The sequence below is a fragment of the Habropoda laboriosa genome, unplaced genomic scaffold (genome assembly GCF_001263275.1).
Source record: "Habropoda laboriosa isolate 0110345459 unplaced genomic scaffold, ASM126327v1 scaffold9, whole genome shotgun sequence".
NCBI classification, from domain to species: Eukaryota; Metazoa; Arthropoda; class Insecta; order Hymenoptera; family Apidae; genus Habropoda; species Habropoda laboriosa.
Genome location: NW_017100191.1, coordinates 2,646,467 through 2,665,856, shown reverse-complemented (window position 1 = coordinate 2,665,856; position 19,390 = coordinate 2,646,467). Strand labels below are relative to the sequence as shown.

The following is a 19,390-nucleotide window of genomic DNA, read 5'->3' as shown; positions in this document are numbered from 1 at the left end:
ATAAATTTTTGTAATAATAAAATATTGATAAATTAAAAAGAAGTTTGTACAATTTATACATACATCTTTGCAAGCTTCGACGCGGCACCTCCCGTGACTTTTGCTACTCGAAGATTTGTCAGCTCTGTTTTGAGCTCTTCCAACTGCCTGAGCAGCACATTTTTGTCTTTCGTCCTTAATTCAGTACACTTAACCTTACCCTGAAACAACAAACACGTCACTACTGCTTATATTCCACTACTACACACTTCAACAATTGCGTTTAAAGAGTTTTAACTATTCGACACATGTTTCTTTTAATGTTATCACCAATGAAAACAAATCATAATTGCTTTATAACATTGATTTTTAAACAAGACAGAATCAACTTTTGAATATGTCCTAAATATAGCTAAGATCAATAAAAACGACAGTTGAAGCGAAAAATTTGTAATTAAAAGTGAAAGATTGAAACATAAGGAGAGGTTATGTATAAAGTTGCTTTTTCAAAGGACATTCAATGGAAAAAAAGTTTGGGATATTTTAATTCGTATCGCGATTAAAAGAATTATAACTAAGATTTTAATTAACGATTAACGGGGATGTTTTATATAGAAACAGATTTCTACCGATTCACTAACCATCTTGCGGGTTTTCCTCTTCAATGGAAAAAGAAACAAGGAAGCAAATCACGAATCAAGGAAACATATAGACGTGGATCTTTATTGAATAAAAGCGTCACGAAATTACCGCCATCTATGGATTAAAATATTTATTACATTTTATTAAAGATAAATATATCTTTATAAACTGGAAAATTGTTTCCTTTCTTTTACAATAATATAGCTATTGTTACGTGAGTTTTGGGGGAATTTGAGGAAATTGTCGCTCATGGAGCGCCAAAGCGCTCTGCTCGCGATAGTTTAGGAAATTTAATGAATAAAAAAATTTAACGTTGAATCTTTTATAAAACAATAAATAACTTGGTAAGACCCAGGATAAACGAAATGTTTTAACTATAACGTTTATTACGAAATAATACGTCTGAAATCTTCTAATGAATCTTCATGCGACGTCAATATTCATATTCAATGTTAACATGTTTTTGTTAAACAAGTCTCCAATTAAATTAAAGATTCTATATAAGATTATTTGAGGATAAATTTGATTGGTACTCCTCTTTTGTTTATTAATACATATTTCCTTTAAAGCGAGTGCTTTACACCTCAGCAATGCTTCTGTGCTTAGCGACGACGATAAACATTTATCTAAACGAGCAGTTGCAAATAGTAATCAATGAGATTTTACAGTATATTATATACATATATTATCGAGTTCTTTTGTTCATTGCTTCGGCTACACCGCTGCACAATTTGGATTCGGCGCACTTCAAGCATTCACACTACGGGGCGCCACATGAGCCACATAACACTAGATTAAGACCGCCCTAAAGCCACGTTCACGAGCATGCACAACGAACGATTAAAAGTACGTTCACGCGATAGCGTAACATTATGATACGCTATATTTAGCTCATGAAAGTATATTATTAAGAAAATTATAAATGCTTAAATATTTATAGCTGTTGTTCTATCACTTTTGCACAGTGACATCTTTGTTCAATCTTACAAAGAACTTTTATATTTGAATACCAGTTTTTAGGTTATATTTAGATAATTACAGAATTTAAAAAAAATTGTACAATATTAGTTATGGCAGTTTAAACTGAAATTAAGATACGATTATATTACATAATTTATGTAATTTGATGAAGAGTCTTACACAATCTGTGATCATTAAATGTCTTTATTTACACTTTCTTGTTTTTGAAAAGTATTGTTAATTAATTTAACCCTATCACTTTGACAATGAGTTTCGAAGATAATACGCGAAAAGTTCAACGTGCACTTCTAGACGAAGTTCTTATAAAGGTAGATCATTGAATCAAAATAAACAATGAGACAGCTTGTAATAAATTGGAAACGATTTTTATCTATAAAGTAGTATTTGAAAATTTTATATTTGTTTTAGTTATTTTCACTCTGAACTCAAAAAACATTAATTCAATTCACTGTTTTCAATATTTAATGTTAATAAAATATTGTAAATTTTAAATAAATAAATGTAAAAGTATGTATTATCTTTTTTGAGGGAATACAACGAAATGAGGAACAGTGTAAAATATGGATGGCCTACAAAAAAGGTCATGAAAAAGTTGCAAAAGCACTACAGACATTTGAAAAAGATTTATATGTAAATTGTATGGTTCCAATTGGAAAACGAGCCCTAATAAAAGGGAAATTAATTCATACCAATGAAGTGCTTGCTTGTTTGGGTGGTGGATACTTTGCAAAGTATACCGCTGCTGGTGCAGCAGCTCTTTGCGAGAGAAGAATAGAAAGTATGGTTCATACTTTATCATTTAATGTGCAACAGAAAATAATTATGATTTAATTAGCAATAATTCTAAAATTTTGTACCAGGAAGTGAAGAAATGTTAAAACATTTAAACACAGAAAGAGATTTATATGAAACTAGGATTATGTTATCAGAGAATGATTTCTTCAATGATTGTGCTGGTAGAGATATTGTGGAGCATTGGAACGAGAATGAAATAACAGAATGGAAAAGTAATTAGTTTAATATTTATGCGTTTATATCAGGTTCTGTAAATATTTGAATAATTTTTAATCCTTTTTGTAGAAAAGCATAGAGAAATGGAAAGGAAGTACCATCAGAAACTAGCTAAACTTAGGCAGGAAGAAAGGAAAAAGATAGAGACAGAAGAAGATTTATTTGAGAGACTTGATCAACTTGAAATTGAGGAGGAGTTAGCAGATGAACTTAATAGGTACATTTTTAAATATTTTGAACCTATTATTTCTCTAAACTTTGCATAATTTTCAAAGGTATACTGATTTACAGATTAAAGGAAGAAGGGTACGAATATTTTGGAGAGGAATTTGAAGAAGAAGAATACTTATATGAATCAGAAGAATCCTCTGAGTGTGTAGAAGAAGAAGAACTCTGTAAATCAGAAGAGTCCTTGAGTGTAAAAGAAGACGATTCTAAGGAACAACCTGAAGATGTTGTCCAAACTTGTAAAATTAAAAAATCAGTCTCATTTGCAGAGCCAGAAGATAGTTTAAAAAAAAAAGAAGATAATTTGGCAAAGAAACAAAAAGAGTGCAGCAAAACCACAGAAAATTCAGATGATATCTTGTGGATAGAATTTACTCACTCTGAAAATAATCCAGCTGCAGTGTCAGATGGAAATTCGATAGAGACACCAGCAGATATTTGTAGAATATTTTCAAAGCCTAAATCTATTTTAAAAAGATCACCAAATGATCTCAATCCTGAGCAAGCTCCTCCACCTGAATATAGCACAGAAGAAGAAGAAGAAGAGGAAGAGGAAGAGGAAGAGGAAGAGGAAGAGGAAGAGGAAGAGGAAGAGGAAGAGGAAGAAGAAACTATTAAACCTTCAGCTTATGAAATTGTAAGAATTTAATATAATAACTTCTAAATAATAAAAAGATGATGTTAAGTAATGGATATATTTTCGTTATTTTTAGGTGGTGAAAGATATTCAAGAAAGAAATGTAACAGCGGTCGCAAGCAACAGTATGGAAAATAAAGAAGCAAGCAAAGATACACGGCCAGTTAGTAAATTCAAAAGAGATCGTCAGTTGAAAAAATAGGAATTTGTATAGTATTAAATAAATATTTTGATAGCAGTCTTTTAATAAAAACAATTTGTTAGCAATGAAAATCTGATTTCGACTTTTAGAAGTTACCAAATCTATAAAAAAAGAAAAGTACGAATATCCTATAAATATGTGAAGAGTAATAATTAAGAGTTGTGAAGTAAGAGAACATGAATTTTTGTTCCTCATCTAGTAATCTTCCTTTTTCTTACTATAGTAACGACTCCTTTGTGACAATTATGGTAGAGTAATTACGGCGGCGATAAAGTTGGAAAGAAGCACATAACGTTCGCTTTCTATGTAACAGAATTTAATTTGACTTTAACATTGTTTGCTTCCATTACTTATGATTATTAAATGATGAATGGATATGTAACACTCCAATGGTTACGTTCATTTATTAGATGAGACCCTTGTGATTTCACAGACTCATCCTAAACTCCATCTCAAGTAGAGAAATTGTAAAATAAAAATTTGTATAACAAGTATTAGATAATATTGTAGTCAGAAGACTCTCTAATTGTTGAGGGAAGTAATGATCTATATTTTCATGATTGAAATAGTATGGATAACTGATGGATGACTTTATGACTGTTTCAATTGCACAACTTTTTTATTTATATGTAACGGAGAATTAAATTATTCTTAGTAGAAAAATAATTCAGAAATTTGAATAAGTAATTTTTAATTAATATAGAGTAAATGTAATATGTTAGGTTATACATATATGTATACATTTAATATAGATTATTAGAAAATTTAATAAAGTCATCTTGAATAATAAAAGGACTAATCTCAAGCGACAGCCGACTTGATATTGATATTATATAGCATTGTTTCTTTTCGCACTATGTTCGTCCTTCAATATTCGCGCTTCATGCCTCCATAATAGCTATTATTGACATTCCTTAAAGGAAGAAGCAAGAGAACAATCAAAACGGTAAATTTCTTGAACATTACGAAAGGCTTCATACATCAACTGCTAATACATTGAAGATGAACCCCAAGCAGTTATCCAAGAAAAATTCATATCACAGAAAATCTGGCCTTTTGAAGAGAGCCACGTAAATCCTTAATAATTTTGTATTCATCATTCTAAAAAGAAAATCAAGGAACAGAGAAAGTATAGCAGCAATATTATATTACCATATTAGATTTGTTTCTTCATTAACAATAAGTCGTCTTTATAATCGTCTTAGCAAGTGAAGGTTCTCTTCTTTTCAAAATTTCATCTTCTAAATTATTTTCGAAAGGAATGGAAATGAAATTTCAGATAAAATTAATTTAATTTTATCCTAAATTTTCATGTAAGAAAATCAACCATTAATTTTAACAATGAAGTTTCATAGGAATCAAATTTATTTCAAAATTCAGACTAATTTCCACGAAAGAAAACGTATTGTATATTCTGTTATACATCTATTCTTAATTTTACGACTATTTCCTGTATCTCTATGCTTTCTTCACTCATATATTCCTCTTCAGAAATTTATTTTTATATAACAAAGATCCGAAAATGCTTAAGGTGCTTTTTTTTTCTCATGCTAAATAGTATTCTTAATTCATTTTCGATCTCGATGGCTGATTGAAGATGATGAAACGACGAAGTTTTTGTCTGGCGCCCATCGACTGTTGCCTTACCTCGTCCAGTTAATTCATTATTCACATCAGTACGTTTCACAACGAGCCAGGTAGATCAAACGGCGTGTATGTACGGAGAGAAAGAGAGATCGGTCAAATTGTACTGAAGTATGCTCGCTTGCGTAATATTGGAATGAATTTAGAGCATCCTTTGAACGTATTATAACCTTGTCTATTACGCTCGAGAGAGAGAGAGAGAGAGAGAGAGAGAGAGAGAGAGAGATTATCGACAAAGATTGCTTTCAGGTTTCTTTCGATAATTATCGAGGGAGCACAGGGAGGTCTAGTACTATACTATTGTTCGTCCACTGTTATTTATACACTGACTCTACTTACGTTCGAAGAATTCAGAAAATGGAAAAAAATGTAATTTGTTCAAATCAAAAATAAATATTGATTGATAAGACGATAAGAATATTTTTTTGTAAAAGAAAATTAAAATTTAATCGAAGTAAGGTTAGATATTAATCTAAAAAATTAAATAATTTCTTTTAATCCTCTTAATTTCTTTTTTTTTTTCCGCACCTTTGCGTTTGTTGGTTATATAAGGAGCAACGCAACGATTTTTTGGCTGAACAATGAGACAGCCAGTTCCCTGTAACTGGAGCCCGGTAACCGAAAAATTTCCAGCGTTTACTAATTAAGCAAATGGTCCCTACAGGGAGCATGTGTTTATCCCAACGCAATGGTTTCCGTTCACGTAACGGCGAACAATCAGGGAAAGGTTACGAAAGGAATCGAAAGTGAGAATTCGCACACTAAATAAACAATAAACCAGTCTTGATTAGGTTTCATTTGACTCATTGATCTGCGAGATTAGATCGATGCCCGCGATTATGTCCATTGTCCTAAACAAGATCAACGATTACACTGGTCTAGAAAACTTTACCTTTTTTTTTTGTCACATAAGGTTTAATACGTAATTTTAATAGTATTTTTAACATTTAGTAACTCGTATTTTAGAAGCTGTAGAACATTACCTAAAATGTGGTAGGTACTTGTTGATTTCCTGGAATATTTTGCTTGAGGAACATCCTGTTTGAGTGTCCTGCAGTTACTTACTTAATCAGTCAGTATATTAGCACTTCGTTTGCTCTGGTATCGCTTTTTCGTGTACGGAATGTCCTGATGAAATCGCTCACCATGTTCATCACTTATGGCACTCAGATTTTCATATAATAAAATTTTTTACTATTAGGATTTCATTGTTCTGAATTCACTAAGCACAAATTAAACTCACCCTAGGTATTTATACTATTATTGATAAAGTAATTGTGAATTTAGATATTATTAAGTAATACAAAGCATTATTATAAAAAAATTATAGGTAATGGAAAATATCTGATTGCAGATTCGAATTCACCATCGAAAAATAGATAAGAATCAGCGTAGATATTCTTTGTGACAAAAATCATATTGACCAGCGTTATCAGTCTTGTTGAGTCTGCTGGCTTGAAAGAAGTCCTAGGACACTAAAAGCAGTCACCTAACCAACAAATGCCTAATTAACTGAATCAAATTCCAATTTGAATATTATCCGACATATTTGAATAAAAATAAAATTATTCTTCAATACCAATTCCATGATAAATGAAATTATATGTCTAAAAAATAAAATCTACAATTTATTATCTCTTTTTGGCAACCATTTGCAAAACCACATTATTCAACCACCCAATTAGAGTGGACAACGTAATCCTCCCAGAGTAGGTACACCGCGAGAAGGAGGTTGTCAACGTACCCCATTAAAATATACTTAATACATAACCCTCGTTAAAACATAATCCTCATAAATCGGTACTATTGTGATACTCAGTAATTAAATGTCGCGAATATATCCTGACTGTTTGTCAGTGAGAAAGGAACTGGGAAGATGAATTGTAAAACGTAATAATTCGTAGTAATGTAACAACGCTGTCGTCTAGACGAAATCACCAGGTCGAAAGGCAATTTTAACACCGTTGAAATGTAAGTACTCCACTTTCTAAATTGGCCCGCGTGCCAATCTCAGCAGATCCAGCATTCATTTGCGTTACACATTGTGCCCGGCTTGTGCCATTCTTTGTCACGCGTCGTTGCGTGCTCAATCTTAACCGTCCCACGAAGGTGCGTTGCCGTCTGGCGGCGATGAAATCAATAAATCTCCTGGCGTCGTGAGGTAATTCTAATTATCTCTCGAAAATTGTACTCAATTAATTAGGTTATTTGGAATTTTGACGTGTTAACAATGCCTTTGAATGATGGAAGTATTCTGTTATTATTTGGTATTAATAGTATGGAATTTAAAGTATGTTAATACTTGATAGTATTAATGTATAATATATATTACTAAGTAAACATCCTATGCTACTTTCATTATCGACTGATCATTAGGATCATACGCTACAATCTGATCCTTGATCATCCATCCATCTTTGTTCGCATTCATCTCATGAGCCAGATCAAGTTCACCTTAACCTAGACCCTAGCATTTTTCCTAATGCAGCTTCGACACCCACAATACCAGCAATTTACCAAACATAGATCGCACATGAAACTATTCCATTGCTTTTCCCTCGTAACGCGAAAGCAGTTGGTTCCCTTCAAGAGGACAGGAGAGATGGGAAGAGTTCATTGAGGGTTACACCATACGTGTACGGGGATGGACAATGGTCCTGTGTCTTAATTAAGCCACCGATTTGCTAATTAGTTCTGGTGTTGAGGCTAGATCCGCCAGTAGGCTGTCCCACGCGATGAAGTAATCAGCTTTCTCCGCTCTGGAAGACGTCTGCGTTCCTCTCATACGCACGCACCGCCCCAAAATCGCACATGGCTAAACAATGGGAAATAAAGCGCGGGCTTTCCACACGCCAGGCGTTCCTATGTGAACTGGAGTACAAGGAGAGACCATCAGTTTTGCACACATACAGGGGAGATCTCCACGCGGAGGAACCCCCATTACTAGGAGGAGGATCTGTGACCCGGCAGGAAATGAATCTTTGTAGGCGTAGGCGAGCTCTCTATATAAGCCAGCTATGCGGCAAAACGTCACTATAATTCAGCATTCCGCACGGTGCTCCGGTTTTCTGAGTACTCTCGAACGAAGTATGGACAAAGTGGTGCGACAGGTAATCAGAAGATTCACAGATCTAGTGACACATGGGACGGAATTGGTGGTGGTGTTACTGTTCTATGCTTCGTGAACGTCGTTGACAGTGATCTGAGGAACGTTCTGGGTGATCTGGTGCTGTTTGACGGAACTTCTATTCCGGGAAAGATTTTGGCTTTGCTTGCAGGCGATAATATGGAGGTGAATAGTTCCTCTGGATAGATACGTTCAATTACAATCTGAGGTTAAAGTGTGTTTAGTAGTATAAAAAATAGTTGAGAAGTAGAATTTAAAATTTTTCGAATTTCCGAGGACAATCTTGGAGCAGAAATTGATTAAGTATTTTATCTCCGATTTTAAGACAACTTCCAAGCATTGACAATTGTTTACATTACGAAGATTGACGAGATAATTAACTAATAATACTCTCAGGCAATTATTCAACCTCCGAATTAGCAAATTGCATGTAACAGTAACGTTAAACGTCTACGACATCCTTCCGCGTCAATCCCACTCAGCTCTAATAATTCTCTTTAACATAAACTGAATTCTAACTCTCTACAATCACTACCTACAATTATGTACTTTCACATGGGTCACCATTTTTGCATCCTCAGCACCTGAAAATGACAAATACTATCTTATTATTCCTATCTCTCGCAAAATTCATCCAATACTTCTACGACCTAATATTACTTACTTAATATTCACTTAGAATGTCCGAAGTGTTTTTTCCAAAAGCTCCACTCACAGCCTTCGCTGCTTTACATTTTTTCCATAACAGAATTAACACCAGTTCAAAGGCTCTCTTCCATCGTTTATTCAACCACAAATATTGCAAATCCAGTTTACTAATCGCAAGTGCTTCGATCACTGCTGATGCTGCACCGGAAGCAGCAACAGAAGTGGGAGAAAATTATCTGGACTTCTGTTGGAACGTTAGGTGAAGAAGTATTGTGGCCAGCCAGTGTTTCACAGTGCGTGAAGTGTGTATTCATCTGAGATTCTAGACGCACGGTTGGATGCTGCACGGTTTATTTTGTAGGTACAGTTGGTGGAACAAATATAGCGAGGTCGTAAATTAAAGCATCAAGTGGCTGTACCAATTGATGCAGCCCAGGGATGTATAGGGCATTCTGTTTTGGGGTTCAACAATGTGGTAAAACAATGCCAACTGACGACTAATGGTATTTCATGTCCTGTCGGAAAAATTGAAAATGCTAATCAGCAACTTCTATCAATCGCATAACAAGAAAAAAAACCTTAACATCTCATATTTTTGCAATTTCCTTGTTAGAACATTCGAAACACGTTTAATGAGATAAATACCTGACCGATTTTACGATCTCACTACCCAGATAGTACGACCGGCAAGAGAGACGGACCAAGCAAGTATTCCGTACATTATCCGCCAGATGTGGATCGCGTCAGTATTCTTTTGTTTTACACACTTTGTTCTACACTTGGCTTATAATGTAGGAAATACTTGCCTGGTCCGTCTCTCCCGAAATTACCCTATCTTGTGAACGTCGAGTAAAAGCCTAGAATGACATCCAGTATTACAAATCAAGATGTCTTTGAATCGCGGCGCTGCGAAGCGCTACGCGTTAGCTTTAGAAACGTCTTAAAAACGTCTTAAAGACGTATTTTTATACATTGTTAAAACGTACAGATTCGTACGTCTTCAAGACGTTCAGATCAATTCGTAAGACGTTCAAATAAAAAATGACGTCGTGTGCTATCTGCGTATATTTGTTCCATTGACTATACCACACAGTAGGCTCCTCGTATTTCATTATGTAAGTGTACTTGGTCCCGTGTAATCATCTCGGTTAATGCGGCACAGGCACGTACAGTCTTTACACGGGAATATAAATAACAACATAAGCATTTCGCAAGCTTGTATTACTAGTACGTGCAACTATTCTAACGTTAAATGACATCATGCACGCTTAAACGGTGGCTCGTTACGAAAATCCTCTTAGGAGGAGCTTCAGCCACACTCTGACCAGATTTCTTCACGATGATACTGTTTTTCTGACGCTCCTCTGCTGGCCTCTTGTAATTTAATTGCAATTCAGTGGAGCAATCATCCTATTTTCAGAGTGAAATTTCTTCAGATCATTTTTACTTCATTCTAACACTTTTTACTCAAATTTCACACAATATGTAATTTTACTAGATTTGTTAAAATACAAAATGCGAATTAAATTTAAATTTATTATACCGGTGATGTGTTAATAAACGGAACTTGTTAACACCTGCTGTAAAATGCAGGAACACTTTGTATCCATTGTATTTGGGTTAATTTTCTAACAATTAGTAGGTACCTATCTAACAACTCCTCTTGTAGGCTGAATACCTACGTCAGAGATAATCAGTTCTCATAATTAGCGACCTAAAAATTCTTCTTTCATTCTGCCTCTCGTGTTATGAGGTAAACAATAGTACCCTTCATTGTCAATCTTCATTTCTCAATTTAAAATGTGCTCTCCACCATTTCTATCAACCTCCACTTTCTAATCATGCATCTAATTCTTTACAGTAACCTTAAAAAATTCCACCAGCAACATATACTTATGTTTGATTGTTCAATTATTTGAGTCATTTGGTGCCTTGGTAAATAGAAAAATTCCTCTCTTTGAAAGAAATAGACTCGATATAATTGAAAGAATCCTTCGTTTCCTGATCAGCTAAAGTGAAAGTGAATCCCAGCTGCTTTCTAGTCTCAAGGAATTTTCAATTTCATTTTCAACGACTGTAAAAACCAGTCAGGTTGTTAAAGATTGACTCACGTTCGATAGAACCATCTTCAAGTTAGAATGTTCAAAGCTGGAATTATTGTAGATAAAAATAATACTAAAGATAAGTATATACTGATACATAAATTTCGTGTAATTTTATTGGAATCAACTTTATGTTATAAAATTAGAATAATTAGAAAATTTGATAAACTATCGGAACAATTAGAAAATTTCTACCTATTCTCAAAGGAAATACTACCTCAGCCTAAAAGCAGTTACATGTACATTTTGTTGTTCAAATTGCCACTAACAACTAATTACTCTGAACTATTTATATACCCCAGTAAAATATTCAATTTATGTAAGAATATACAATTAGTAAATTACTCATGATTTATTCATAAATGAAAGTTTTATTTGTTTTTCTACATCCTGATGAAATTATGCCTAGTTCTCCATTATACACAGCACAATGGTGTGCGTGAGTCTTAAAAATTTGCTTCTGACAAGTCTCCTTAACGAGACCAGTTTAATTCCTTCTTCTATTTTTCTTCTTCCCTTTTCCTACAATCTCGCACTAATTTTGAACGAGGAGACACGCGATGACGCAACCGTTCGACGCTTTCTCACGACAGAAACGGGAGGAAAACGCCGGCTCACGACTCTAATTTCTCGCCTACGCAACGCCTGATCATCTCGCGCTTTCGAGCGACGCATCACTGTTGTACGCTTGGGAATCCATTTGATACCTTTCAAATTAGCGTGTGCGCTCCTTTATTCCTCTCTGTTACAGTCATCGGTAGAAAAGTATAGCAAGTTGTTGTATCATTGCGCAGATTAACGCTCTTCTACTTGTATTTTCATTGACTTTGATGGATACCCGGTTTAGAAAAGAAAATTTCGAATGAAACGCGTTTGCGTAATAGGACTTTGGTGATTAACGAACGTTATATTTGGCGTTCAGAGAATGAATTTTATGGATGACGAAGTAATCATTAATAACTTGGTTTTTCAAGTGTTATTTAAGAAGTGTTTGTTAGAACACCCTGTATAAATACGAAGATATGAAAATAGGTATGATCAATAGGTATATTCTTTGATCTATAAAGCAATTTCTGAGGAGTGATCGATAAATATTCTTTGACTCTGAAGTAACGCTTTCAACGAGACCATTAAGATTGTTTTAATATTAAAATAGATTCTGAAATGTGATCACTAAGTGCTCCATTATCTCTCGAGTATTCTCTAAGGTGTGATCGATGAATATTTTTCTCATTAGAGTTGTCTCCAATACTCAAGTACACTGAAATGTGATGATGTTTGCTTGTGAAATAAGTTTTTAAATACGATCGCTAAATATTCTTCAATTGCTAGAGTAATTTCTAAAATATGACCAATAGATATTCTGTAACTCTTAAACAATCTTTTCAGTATAATCATACAGCATTTCCAATGTTAAAACAATCTCTGATATATATAATAACATTTAAATATCACTGCTTAGCATTGATAGTGGTGTAACCCAGAAAATGTAAATTTCACAGAAAAAGCAGTTTAAAATTTACATTTGACCAATAGTTGAATACTAATCGTGTAGAATAATTTCGGGAGAGACACGCCATAGGGAGAGATGCACTATGTTTGTTTATAACAACACTGGACGATTGTCACCTTTTTTCAGCTGCCGTTATCAGTAGTCTTGTTTATGAAGGCAACTTCATTCCGAGAAACGCGTCTATTGTATTATTTACGTGCAATAAATATATGAAAACTTGTCAGTGTTCTGAATTTCTGACAAAATATTTTTGTAAAAGTGTTCTTATATTATTATTGCATAGCTTTAGCTATCATTATTGATTTAAACAGTGGCAACAGTTTCTCCTTCACAATTTTCTGTACAGGTGCGTCTCTCCCTCAATTTAAGGACAGATGCACCATTAATTTAACTTTGTCCATTTAACACGGACAAAAGAACAACCGAGGGAGAAGCTATTTCAAAACTAAAAAACAAAGAAATGAGTTTAAATAAATGCTGTGTCCAAAGAGTATGGGAATATCGAGAAAGGCTCTCATAAGAAGATTTAGATTAGGTGATGTGGTTTTGAACAGGAAAATTTTTCCGAAAATGTATTCTCCGTTGTGTAATACGTGTGGTAGAGAGAGAGAGAGAGAGAGAAAGAATAGAAGTAGGGAAAAGAGGGTACAAATGATAGAGATGCGTCTTTTCCCAATCTGAGGTGCATCTCTCCCTAGGGCCTGGGGAGAGGTGCACTTTTTCCAAATTTTTTAAAAAGCAAACTAGAGTAATGAAGATAAAGATTTTATAGACTTAATGTTATATTTCGTTAAAGAGATTGAAATAAATAATTAAACTACACTTACCTATACTTTTAATTGTTTCTATTTAAAACACTGTAAACAGAAAACAAAATGTGTTGCGTCTCTCCCGAAATTACCCTGATATGCTCTGGTTTCAGTTGTGAAACTTAAAAGAATACTGTATTATAAAACATCGAAATTGACTTCTCTTTTTAGTTATACCACTGTCAGTCCCAAGTAGCGACGTTCCTTTGCATCTGAAGCAATTTTGCAAAGTAATCCCAGATGGGAGAGACAAAAATGTTTCTTAATCTCTGAAGCAACCTAAGCTAACCTCCAAGGTGTGGTCCATAAATAATTCCTCGATGTCAGAGGTAATTAATGAGGCTTTAATTTCCAGTTATCACTCGCCCTGATGGTGAGCATGGGGATTGTGCATTGCGAACCCCCACTGAACGCCCAGTATGGTGTCCCAGGGAATTATGCTGGCGGCAACAGCAACAATAACAACAACAATAACAATCACGTAGCATCGGGCGGTAATGGCTTTGGTAATCATCATTACGATAATGGGAACGACAACGATTACGTCGATCAGGTATAGCGATCTGAAATAAATCAATTTATATCATACAGTGTAATATACGACTTAAAATATAATATAATTTAATAACAAAATCGATCACATTCGTCGACTCTCGCCGAGATTTCGGAACGCAACGTGCCTGGGCATAATTTATTTATTGCCTGCCATTTAAGGCCTCTTTTGTGCATCTAACGATCACGATTGCTTAAACTTAATTGCCGTTTCTTGGGCTGTTCGAGAGCCACGAACAATTCCCCCTTGTTGTTGCGATAGAAACTGAATTACGTTCTCTCTTAACGATCGATGATGCTGCTCCAGGGAAACTCGTTTTGGTGTTAACAAAGCTCGAACATTAACAGAAATGACTAAATCAATTTATCACACGTGGAGTGTGTACCTATAACTTTAACCAACATTTCCTTATTTTCATTTACCTTCCTTTTTGCAATATCTTCAACATGGCATGGCATAAAAGGAAATGTTTAGTAAAAAGATAGTTACCGAGTACGGAGAGTTAGAAAGTAGAAATATGAAATTATTTTTTATTTTCGTTTTTCGCAGTAAAATATTATTTTGATAGTTAATCAATGAAGTCAGAAACAGGTGAAAAGATGTACAGAGGAGAACAGGTTTCAGTTCCTCGTTGATCCATTCAGCCAGCATTTCCGCTATAGTGTTTCATTGTAGAAGCAGGGGTTGCTAGAGATGAATAGATCTGGGTTAACGCTGATTCTACAAGTAACATTGAACTTTGTCGAACTAGGTATGCTCGGTCTCGTTACGTAAATCTAGAAAGATTGATCGAGTATCAATGAAACCGATAACATCTGTTCTCTTTGTCTCCGTTTCTCTTCCCTTGTGAAAGGGCACTCTTGAAGCTGAAAACGATTAGTATTGTACAAACAATATTAGAATTATTAAAAAAAGTATGAAATATTTTTTGAAAATGACTTCCGATTTTTCATAGAACAATTTAAAGCTGTTCAAAAATATTAACGAAATCCTTGATTTCCCATTCAACGTTGTAAAGATTTAAATAGATCTTCTGAGATAATAGCAGTTCGTTTAAACTGTAGTAGATTAAAAAGAAACCCTGAGAACTGTTTAAGGTAGAGCCTAAACCACGAATTATTAACAGCCCGATCTGTGCCATCATTAAGCGAATTTATGTGCTTCATAAGTATCTTAACTCTATTGCGACAGACAACAATAACCACTTCTTAGGTGATGCAATTACATTAACACAAGCACCTTACAATGTTGCAAAGTTAATGGGAAATGATCCTCCAATGATTTCATCCAAGAAACTCTCTTCACCGTACAATGTTGAATTGGACTTATTCTGCTTCGCTTTTCACGTGGCAAAATTCTTCTTCTAATAGTTTGTAGAGGTATCTGATTGCTACTAGAGTTTACCATAAACGTCCAGGATGTTATAACGTGTTTCAAGCGCGAGATTGATAATTTATCGTTGCAATTCAGGAAAGAATCAGGTAGCTGGATCTGACAGACAAGCGCGAGATGAAGAGCACGCGGCTGGAGAATTGTTACTTTACGCGTTCGATCCGTAAACGAGTTTATCACACATGAAATCAGGAATGCTCGTGTACGTAACATTCTGCCGGTTGTAATGGAGGATGTCTTTGGAGAATGCAGAACAAACTGCGGTTAGCGAAACGCATCTCGTACCTCTGAACACACGATGAACATCTGGAATAATTGTTCACTCTTATTACTTTCGATTTCACGAAGAAATATTTCATATAATCCGGTAATTTCAAAGTAACAACCGATCTGTGGAGGAATAAATTTTCCGAATAGATTGAACACTTCGGAAGGAAATATTTTGCAAAGAAATAACTTCCAGGGGAATTAAATTCTGTGTAAGAAAAAAATATTGCGCAAAAAACAATTTTAATGCAAAATGAAATAATCCACGAAGAAATACAGAATACCATTCGCAAAAGGACAATTCTCCATGCAGAGACCATCTCGTAACAGAATACGTTATAAGGAAACGTTTCACGAGAATATTTCGTAAAAGAAATTCTATAAATCAATATTCTACTCTTAAAAAAAAAAAAAGGTAAAAGGGTAAAAAAGTGCTCTATAACAGTATTCTACAAATGCAGAGAGAAAAAGGTGTCGGCGACACGTTACGAAGAGTTCCGGAAACTGCGTGGGCACCGGAATCCCGCCAACACCATGAAAATGTTACACATTCGTCGAGTCCACGACGGTGTCGTAAACGCAACATGTTGACGTAATAATATTAATAGGGTGAACCGCGACCACAGGCATCATCCATGGCGAATCGTTATTGCCGATTAGCTAATCTTCTTGAGAATCTAAACGGTCCGGTTATGTGCATTTGCGCGGCTCCAGCCTGGGGGTCGAGCAGTCTGGCGCGAGCCAGATTAAATCACAGCCTTCTTCTTCTCGATCCTCTTCAGTTACCTCGTATGCTCCACTTCTACCTGGAAGAAAGTTCAGCTGTCACGTAACTCGACCACCGTTTACACTACCTCTGTTTCTTTTTTTTTATACTCAAAATCCAGTGTAAACATAATCTGATGATCGTTGATCGACCAACCAGAAATACTCTGTTCAATTCAATAATCGTGAATTTATAGCGTTTAAATTGACTACCGGTGTTGTGGAATTAGCGTAACGATAATTGTCGGGTGAATTGTAACCGTTGAAAATTTGCAACTGGGAATATTGAAATGGTTGTTATTGATAAATCTGTGGTATCTTGTTAAAGTATAACACTTTCTAATATGCTCTTCACATGCTGCACACTCTCAGGGGGATCTGTCGTTTCACATAAATCAGAAGAGTGCCTGAAATGCGGTGATGAAAGTGTTTCGAGTCATTGAACAGGAAATAATACTTATGTATAATGATTACGGTTTATTAGCTCGATAGGAAGCCATTTTAATGGCATCTTCGTGTTATCACACTTTGCAGTGTGTACAAGATAATAATACAGCAATGAAATCACTAAATTGGGTTAAGAAAACATTTTAGACAGGGATCTGAGAAGTCACTTTAATAGAAAGTCCGACAAGGGGGGTTCCTGTATACGCAAATAAGGCCCATATGTGCACATGGCACAATACAGATCACAGAGTGTGGTTTGGTCAATTCTTCCATAGGTTACTGTAATGCGCCCAAAGTAGGCATCGATATAAAATTTATCTGATGTTAGAGAAACAGTCAAAAACAGCGGACAAATTTGTTAAATTGTCTAATAAATTCTTCTTTACCCTACTTTTCTCTTTTTCAGCCAATGTCCTACGAGTTCGGCTACGCAGTGAAGGACCAAGCAACTGGAAATGACTTTGGTAGACGCGAGAGTAGTGACGGTGAGACGGTCAGAGGGGAGTACAGGGTCCAGCTACCCGATGGTAGGACCCAAATAGTAACCTACACCGCTGATTGGAGGACAGGGTTTCATGCAGATGTCAGATACGAGGGCACAGCTACTTATCCCGACCAGTACAACACACAGAACAATGGCTATAACAATAACAATAACAATAATAATAATAGTAACAACAATAACCAGGCTGGTGGCCAAAGCTTTGGTTTCCATGGTAATAATGCCGCTGGTGGATACAGTGCAGGCAATTCAGGTACTTAATCTTCCAGGTAGCTTGCCGGTACCCAATGACAGATAATTAGAGGTTCACTTCTTTAAATGAGTTTATTACTCTGTCTGTAGAATATTTTGAAAGTATTAAATAGAGCCTCTAGTTATTCTGAACAGGCTTTTAAAAGTGGATTATAAATTTTAAACGAGCGTTTGTGTACAAGATTGACGAATTACTATTGTGTTTTGTTACTTAAGGGAACAATGGAGGATATAATTATCAAGCACCCAGTGGAAACTTCAACAGTGGTAACAATTATCCATACCAATTTGGCTCCAACTTGTTAGACAACAGCTATAACAACTTTGGCGCCCGTAATAACTTCAACACGCCGATTCCGTCGTCCACGTATGGACCAGCTTTTAAGTGACCTTAGTACAATTCTAATTTTCTAGCATAGAGTAAGAGGCGTCCTATAAGATTAACTCCTTTTTTAATAAAAACGATTTAAATATTTCACCTTGGCGGTTTTTTTAAATTCCCTCTACCATCTTCTGTAATAAAAATCACATTTTAAGCAACTAGAATGTTTTTATCAGTCGTTCATTAAGAATATGTGTTAAATAATTTTGTGTGGACGTGAGGTGAAGTAATTAGACGTGTGGTTATGTAACCAAAAGAAGAAAATATATATATATGTATTTTAACCAACACTTAAGAATTAATTTTTATAAGAATGCGAAACGCGTATGGTTTGTAAGAGAAACTGTGTACCTACTTAGCTCGAAGGTTTACGACCAAACTTCTCGTCCCTTTTTGTGGGTTCACTTAAATGGCCCCTTACTTGCCTTGGGAAAAGTCCCAGAAAGTGGAGGCATTGCTAAAACACTTTTCTTGCCCTGGAGGACAAAAAACCCAGAAAGGTTTGGAAAACATCTCTTGACTCTTCGCCAAGAAGGGCCAAGAGTTGCTAGGCTACGTCGTAATGAGAGTCGCCGCAATAAAATTCATAATTTTATCGCAATAATATTTTATTCATGTCAAATTTATATTACTATCTTATGAACTTCTCACTGTAACTTTTTTCAACAAAAAGATGTTTTAATTATCTCACATTATTTTATTAAAAATTTACAACGAGCATATGTTAAATAAAACCTGCTAAATCTATTAATACAATACTTTACTCCTGTCAGATTATTTCGTTTCAAGAAATGATTACTATCAATAAGAGTATTCACCTTCTTCTTGAAAGTGGAAAGAAGTTGTGAAATAACTGAATTTAAATGAATCTAAGAGCAGATGAGATCAATATAGGAAGTCAAAATACCGCTTCCTATCTCATAAGTTCATTCATTATATAAATAATATTATTTTACGCCAGTCGTGCTATATAATTACTGATTTTCCCACCAGTCAGTGAAATTATGTGGATCCTATCACGTTGATGCAGTAAATGGGAAGCATGGTGTCTGACTGAAAAAATGTTTCATTCTTCAGAGAAAAATGCTGAAGAAGTTTCTAGGTGTAAAAAGTAGGCATAACAACGGTCGAATTTTGATCGGTATTATTTTACATTATATCACCAGGAAGCTTGGATGACACGTGGCTCGGGAGGACGCTTTCTCTGATATTATAGAGTCGTGAATTATACTCCAAAGTGTGTTAAAATTGCTAAATATACTTGGAATGATTAAAAAGTAGTTAAATATTTTTTACAAATTTTTTTA

General features: G+C 34.9%; 3 protein-coding genes across 4 annotated transcripts in view; 2 read left to right on the top strand and 1 right to left on the bottom strand.

Annotated features, from left to right (window-relative positions):
- The window catches only part of LOC108580342 (60S ribosomal protein L35), a 1,236-nt gene extending 542 nt beyond the window's left edge, over nucleotides 1-694 (bottom strand). Inside the window, exons 1-2 of the mRNA XM_017944073.1 lie at nucleotides 621-694; nucleotides 64-200 (exon numbers count right to left, since the gene is read on the bottom strand). Of these exons, the coding sequence (XP_017799562.1) occupies nucleotides 64-200; nucleotides 621-623 (140 nt within the window). The 5' untranslated portion in view covers nucleotides 624-694. The remainder of the gene's footprint in view (nucleotides 1-63; nucleotides 201-620) is intronic.
- A 1,153-nt stretch (nucleotides 695-1,847) lies between these two features.
- LOC108580356 (unconventional prefoldin RPB5 interactor-like protein) lies at nucleotides 1,848-3,680 on the top strand. The gene is made up of 6 exons (XM_017944088.1): nucleotides 1,848-1,910; nucleotides 2,131-2,380; nucleotides 2,463-2,609; nucleotides 2,683-2,830; nucleotides 2,905-3,478; nucleotides 3,555-3,680. The coding sequence occupies exons 1-6, from the start codon at nucleotides 1,848-1,850 to the stop codon at nucleotides 3,678-3,680; spliced, it is 1,308 nt and encodes a 435-aa protein (XP_017799577.1).
- A 4,699-nt stretch (nucleotides 3,681-8,379) lies between these two features.
- LOC108580357 (probable serine/threonine-protein kinase clkA) lies at nucleotides 8,380-18,090 on the top strand. 2 transcript variants are annotated; one of them, XM_017944090.1, is made up of 4 exons: nucleotides 8,380-8,434; nucleotides 13,879-14,076; nucleotides 17,354-17,702; nucleotides 17,918-18,090. In XM_017944090.1, exons 1-4 carry the CDS (start codon nucleotides 8,414-8,416, stop codon nucleotides 18,088-18,090), a joined length of 741 nt encoding a protein of 246 aa, XP_017799579.1. In that variant the 5' UTR covers nucleotides 8,380-8,413. The 2 variants fall into 2 exon arrangements, with proteins under 2 accessions (XP_017799579.1, XP_017799580.1); XM_017944091.1 differs by having other exon boundaries at nucleotides 8,414-8,616.
- Nucleotides 18,091-19,390: the final 1,300 nt, after the last annotated feature.